The sequence below is a fragment of the Gadus macrocephalus genome, chromosome 13, assembly GCF_031168955.1.
Source record: "Gadus macrocephalus chromosome 13, ASM3116895v1".
Lineage (NCBI taxonomy): Eukaryota > Metazoa > Chordata > Actinopteri > Gadiformes > Gadidae > Gadus > Gadus macrocephalus.
Window position 1 is genome coordinate 11,794,312 of NC_082394.1, and position 7,171 is coordinate 11,801,482.

Here is a 7,171-nt window from a genome sequence, read left to right on the forward strand (position 1 = left end):
TCTCTCTCAGCACCCCCCCCTCGGACTGACTTCCCGCGTCCCTGCCTCCTTCATTATGTTTTGGGGAGCGTCTGTTTAGATGTGGTCGACTTACTCTTGGTAAACAAGGTGGATTCGATTTGTCATGCTTTGTTGATAACCTGTCACAGGGAATCTTGTTTACATCGTTGAACGTGAACACTATCGCTCGTATCCTCCTAATTAGTGTCTCAAATTGAATGCTTTTTTAGATCTGATGAATGATTATACTGTCACATGTTTGCATTCGTCATGATAACATTTGCGATGTGGTTAACACTTTTAGATTGAGATTGTCTTTTCATTTTTTATCCATAAGCAAAAGTCAATATCCTCTCACCAAACATAATGTTGTATAGTTTTTTGAGGGATTTTGACGTGAAGACACACTTGACATGTAACAATAAACACGTGTCTGTGTGGTGTAGTGACTGCATAAATCCACAATTGTATAGAAGCACTCAGGAAAATTATCTTAGAATTAGAACGCATCTGTCCAGTCTGAACTTTTAAAGATATTCTGTTTTCTACATTTAATTAAGGCCATCATTGCCTTCAGCTTGATGGGACACAATTTTCTTGTTTTAAGGGACATTGTACTCACAACTGAGTACATATTTCATGTATTGTAACAATGTTACAGTTGACTCAAATGCACATCCCACTAATCAAGTCAGCTGACCCAATAATCAAGGCAGGTAGAATCCATTATTTTTTTACTTGAACGGTACACAGAAAAATCAGTCCTGTAATCAGGCAGAGGTATCCAGAAGGCTAGGCCGGACAAGAGTCAATAAACAGCACAAATCAAGGCGGAAACGTAAGACTCTCTGCACAAAGATGAACTGTGAAGGGGGAGAACTGTCAGGGTGATTGGACACAGATGAAATGATTAGGTTGGGGCAGGTTATCACACAGGCAGAGGACAATAGGAGGGCAGACAGTGACGGGATCGGAAATGAGACAAAAGGGGAGTTTCTCAATATAATAAGAACTAGGAATACATAACCTTAAACCACACCAACTATCCAGATTTTCATAGAGTAGACCTGGGTAACTCTTAAGTAAAGACTTCTTATATACACATGTCTTTGTGTATCGAATAGAAGGAAATGTTTAATGGGAATCTCAATGAATGTCATCTTATTGAGATTCTCCTGACCTTGAATTGAAATGAGAAGTCTGTTGGTCCCATTCCTGCGTTTCCTCCTCAGCCAAACTGACCTCTCACAAATTCAATAAAGTCGAAGTTCACAACCTGGGGTCACGGATGTGGCCGAGGTGAGCGGGAGCCACATCTGGTTGGTGAAAGGGAAATGTGAGGGGGATGCAGTGAGTAGGGGAGGGCTAGAGGCTGGCAGATGTCGGGGGGCCGTGGGGGGTGTGGGCAGCTTATTGACATAGCTGCCATTTCAGTTCTCCTTTTCACCCGTCAGCCGGAATGGACGGAGGATTCCCCACTGCTTTGTAATCTGACCCAGATGATGGATCTCCCACGAAAGGGGCATAAACTTGTGTGCAGGCTCAAGCACACATCCACACACACACGCACACACGCCCGCAAGAACACAGGCAAACACACACACACACACAAACACACACACATACGCATACCCCACACTCGCACACCACAAGCACACACGCACACACACACACTGACACACACACATACATACGCACACACACACACACACAGACACACAAAAACACACAGGCATACTACACACATGAACAAACACACACACAATGGCAATTGCCAACTGCACCAGCAAAAATACTTGAAACTTGCTCAGGGCAAGTTTCACGTAAGACCACACAGCGCTCTGAAGGCAGATAAAAGCCCTACATCAGACCTGTTCAGAATAAGAACAGCCTCCTGTAGAACCCGTCTACAATGCAACTTGTCTTCTTAGCCACTCTGCAAACATCGCCACGACACTGGTTCCCACCCTGGGGGTGTGATGGATATAGAGGGGGGCGTTTTTTAATGACTACATGAGCAAGCCTCCAGAAACCCCAGCTTCCCCACGACAGCCCCGGATCTCTGGCCCCCAGCTGCAGCCCCACTCACAAGGCCCCGCGTATCACCAAGAGGCCCCAGGGGGACATCATGGGCCCCGGCGAATGCTTGGGGCAAGGGAAGGGAAGGGGGCCAGTACGGTCTGACTCCACCAACCACAGATTTCACGGACTGTTTCCGGAAGCTATAAATTATATGCGTCTGTGTGGCCACTTTAAGAGTTATATTATTTTACTAATTGTATTAATCAAATGATTACTTGTCAATTTTAACATAACAGTGTCCATAAGTTACCATGCTGACCGGCTTAGTATAATATGCTAGTGTAGTGGCTAAAATCATACACAGGGAAGAGGAAATACGCATGCATGCGCCATCACAGACGAGACACACCCACGCACACATGTATGCACGAACGCGCACGCACACAATCCCGTACACACACACACAAACAAACACAGACACTGTCTTGTGGCTGTCCATCGTAAGCCAATGATAAATATCATCATCATGACACCATCGTGGCGATGTCTACATCTATTAATTAACGGTCCTTTGAAGTCCTTTGAAGTCCAAACGATGGAACCCCACATTTTTATGGCAGGTGGAGCAGGAGTAAGTGGTCGTTTTGGTTTTGGTGGGTGGGGGTGGTGGTGGTGGTGGTGGCAATCATTGATGTGTTTTTCTGTCTCCTAGCTCTCCTTTCCTCTTCCTTCTTACTGAGGGATGTCCTCCGATGGCTCTTCCAGAGTTGGCAGGAGGGTTTATAATACTGCTGTCCTCTGCCATTTGGATCCGTATCACACGCCGGCCTCAAATCCGCCTGCATATTATTTTACTCAGACAGCCGCCAGCAAGACAATGTATTATCCCCGGATCTCAATGGGGCCGTGACATGCTGAGACCCTTCAAAGGACGACCCCGGCCCTGGGTCCAGGCAGGTTATCCTTAAGGCCACGTGAAGGGGAGGACACCGCCCGCCGCTGCTGATCCGTGATAATAACCACCTAATCATCCCGCTCCGAGTGAGCAATCAGGCCCTGGGGAAAGTGCAGAACCACATTCACATGGAAGTGTATACACAAGGTTCATTTGTACACGTGACGCGAGGCGTCCCTTTGGTTTCAATTATCGCACCGCTAAATTAGTCCATGTCATGGATTCAACATGTGGTACACGTTAGCGAACGTTAGCATGCCCTTGATTTATGCTCAAGCCTGGCTTTACAGTTGCAGAAAATGCCGTGGTGGTGCTGTGTGTTAAATCAAACACACCTTGGATATTTCGGGTGACCCGGGGGTCAGACACTATTGTGTCTCATATCCTCTCTTCCAGAGCCGCCCTCCATGGAACAGGGTCAGCGGGCAACCGAGGTAGACAAAGAACAGAGGGAGGAAGAGAGAGAGAGAGAGAGAGAGAGAGAGAGAGAGAGAGAGAGAGAGAGAGAGAGAGAGAGAGAGAGAATGTGTTTCCATAAACATGTGGTTTTGGTTGTTTAGTTCAGTTAATTATTTTGCGTGTGTGTGTATGCGTGGATGTGTGTGTGGATGTGTGTGTGTGTTTGTGTGTGCATGCATGCGCGTGTGCTCGTGTGTGTTTGTGTGTGTGTTATTACATTGATCATACAGTATTAAAGTTCTAAGGGAGAGAGAGAGAGAGAGGGAGAGCCAGACAGAGTCCCAGAGCGAGAGAGCTGATGGAACAGTGGCCGGCCCATGACATGTCACATTCCTGCGGGGGTCTCCTGTAATTGGGAGGGGGTTAGAGTTAAGGAGACAAGGCGAGGTGAGCGCTGATGACGGCCACTGATAGCCCCTCTCTGGGGGTAAGCGTGGTGGCTCCCTTTAGCTGGTCCTCATGAGGCTCCAGGTAGACAGATAAGACAGCCTCATGTAGGCCGCTCCTTCAGCCTGCACCGAACAAAACACAAAACTCACCCTGTTGAGTGAGAAACTATCTTTTCAACCACACTAGCCAGAGAGCTCCATTAATCTCAATCGGCTTAGTGGCGTCAGCCAGTTAGATAGTTGTTCCACGAAAGAACTACTCTTTGACAACGTAATATGGAATAATATTGTTTGATACTGAATTATATGTAGCAGAAGAACAAAAACAAAGATGAGTAATAATAGCAAAAATTGAATGTCTTAATGGATGTCGAAAGAAAACAGACAAAAATAACAAAATAACAAAGAACAAGTCAAAGAAGAAAGTAAGGAAGTGCAAAAGAAAGACAAAAGAGAGAGAGGGAGGAAGATAATGTTTTGGTGACAGCTCTAAGCGCCTCCGAATGGCCCGGCTCATTGTATGATGTTAATCGCTACTGCGCCTCTCTGCAGTCCAGCTGGAGTTACCACTCGCTGACAGATGTGGTGGGAGCGTGAAGGGATGCAATATGGAGGTTGTGTGTGTGTTGTGTGTGTGTGGGGAGGGGGGGGGGGGGGGGGGGGGGGGTTGTCGAGATAAGCGGGGACAGGGATAAGGACAGCCAGGTGAGACTGGAGAGGCTATTGTGTTGAGGCAGAGCGCAGCGGCAGTTTAAAAGCCCTGAATATTTGTCTGTCTCTCTCTCTCTCTCTCTCTCTCTCTCTCTCTCTCTCTCTCTCTCTCTCTCTCTCTCTCTCTCTCTCTCTCTCTCTCTCTCTCTCTCTCTCTCTACCCCTCTATCGCTCTCATTTCATACCTGTGGACAGGTGTTTGGCAAGATAAAAAGCATGCATGAGAGACAAAGAGAAGTGAAGCGTGGTGGGAAAAGAGCAACCCAACGTGTGTGTAGGGGCGTTTGTGTATGTGTGTGTGTGTGTGTGTGTGTGTGTGTGCCAGCGTGCATACATATACGTGTGTGTGCGTGTGTGGGAGCGTGCATATGTGCATGTGTGTGTGTGTGTGTGTGTGTGTGTGTGTGTGTGTGTGTGTGTGTGTGCATTTGGCTGGGAGGGGCTTTGGTGAAGATCAAAGAAGGTCATGCCCCCCTCCCCCTCTCCCTCCAATGATCTGGAAACGATAGATTTCATTCCTCCTGAAAAGAAGGAAGTGGGTTGGATTACGGGGCCGGAGTCGGAGGATCTGATGTGCAACTAAGACCTGAATAAAGGACTTGTTTTCATAATCTTAATGCCCATGCAAATCTAGTTCAACATCCCACTTTGCATGGTTTAATGGTTTATACATTCAAATCTGAACTCTTGGTGTAATTTTAAGCTGTGAAAAAACCTTTTAGCATCTATATCAGAAATGCATTAAATAGGTGCGATCAAAATAGGTCAATAATATCAATCAAATACAATATTTTGGATATATCGATGAGTACGTGTTTATTAAAGTAACTTTAACAAGGGAAAAGTCTTTTCAAAAAAGTCATAGTAAAATGAGACATGTAAAGGTCATTTTGAGACAGGTTACATACCGCCTGGCTCTGTCATGATATGGAGGAGAAGGAAGACCAGAAGCTGTTCGTCAAGTAGATTTACTATGACTGGTCCCTGTATACTGTAGTAGCTATTGGTCCATTGCTGCAAGTGTTTATTCATTCATTAACTTTATTTTGAATTGATTTTTATTTTTTAAAACTTTAGTTAGACAGAGCAGCTCAATTGAGTCTAAGGACTAGAATTTAAACTTCTCAAAAGAGTACTTAGAAAAGAAGAATATTAAACATTATTTCATTGACATTGCAGCAAGCCAAATAAACGTTGCAATGAAATCATTCCAGTAAAAACCCATTTGCTCTGGTTATATTTGCACAGTGACATCTGTAATGTGAAACACATCAGCGGCAGCGTCTGGGTGGGCCTTGAAAGCACAAGGTCGGCATAATGATATGGTGTGTTGCTTTATATTCTCCCCATCCCAATAAATTGACCGAAAGTACACAGTGTTCACTATTACTGACAACCTAACCAACTTAACCTAAAATAAATAAAATGAAAACATGATCATTCCTTTTCCTGGAACATTTACGCAACAGGGAGGCAGATTTGTGTGTTAGGAAATTGCCAAAGGTAAACAATTATATGTAGCTGGACAGCAATGGAATAAAACATTGTTGCTCTCTGACCCTCTCAGTTTTATTTGACTTTGGTTGCGTGGTAGAGAGAAGAAATATAATTACAACAGCCTTTCAGCGTTAAGCTGAAAGGCTTAACACTATGTTCGTGATGAAAAGAGCTCTCTTCAAAGTTTCCTGCAAGGGCTGCCTTCATGTGTTTGCCTGTAATTCTTAATCTAACTAGTCAAATAGAGTCGTTTTCCAATCAGACCACAGCTCAGCATTGACCTATCCAGGTCTTTGCTTAAACAACCAGTGTTTTGTTTCAGACTGCTCTGTGCAGGGCATAACTCTGTACTGCACAGGCTTTATAGGACTGCTGCACAACCTGTATTTACGACCTGAGTCCATCCATGATTTGTCTCTACTGTACTGAAATGGCCTAGTACTCCCAGGTGAACACACACACACACACACACACACACACCCACCCACGCACAAACGCAACAAACACACACACACACGCAAACACACCCTAGTCATTATTTAGGATGCCGTGGTAGCGCTGGGAGACAGGCGCTCATGATAAGGGGACACTCAGAGAAACAGAGGAATTGAATTACGACTGAAAATGTAAAGATCCTTCAAATTGAATATGCTCCCTTGTTAAATATATGTTACTGCACATTGGGGAACACTCCCCCCCCTCTGCCCCCATAAGACCAACTTTTTGTAATACCTTCAGGTACTTATGGTTGCACTGAAAGGCAAATAAAAAAAGTATGGGAAATACATTTTTGGAAGTAGGCTTATCACCCCCAAAATAAATTGTTATAAGGATTTTTCACAAAGTCGTTTGGAGGGCTTTTTTTGTTATTAATTCATGGAGGAATTCTTTAGCTTATGTAAAAGCACAAGGCCTTCCGTTGATGAAGTCGGTCTTCAAGGGCAGTAATTCTCAACTGATGGGTCTAGTTCTAGTTTCGTCTAGCTAGCGTGTGGGTAGCTAGCGGTGGGTCACTAGAGAGAGAGAGAGAGAGAGAGAGAGAGAGAGAGAGAGAGAGAGAGAGGGAGAGAAAGAAAGAGAGACAGCCGACTGATGTCTAATTATCTGTTGAGATTGGGTGGTTGAAGATTGATGCCCT

The 7,171-nt window shown here is 44.9% G+C and overlaps 1 protein-coding gene across 1 annotated transcript in view; it reads left to right on the forward strand.

The window, feature by feature from the left end:
- The first annotated feature begins 2,013 nt into the window (after positions 1 to 2,013).
- LOC132470992 (protein APCDD1-like) overlaps positions 2,014 to 7,171 on the forward strand; it is a 14,854-nt gene continuing 9,696 nt past the window's right edge. Inside the window, exon 1 of the mRNA XM_060069954.1 lies at positions 2,014 to 2,173. Coding sequence (XP_059925937.1) covers positions 2,014 to 2,173 — 160 coding nt within the window. The remainder of the gene's footprint in view (positions 2,174 to 7,171) is intronic.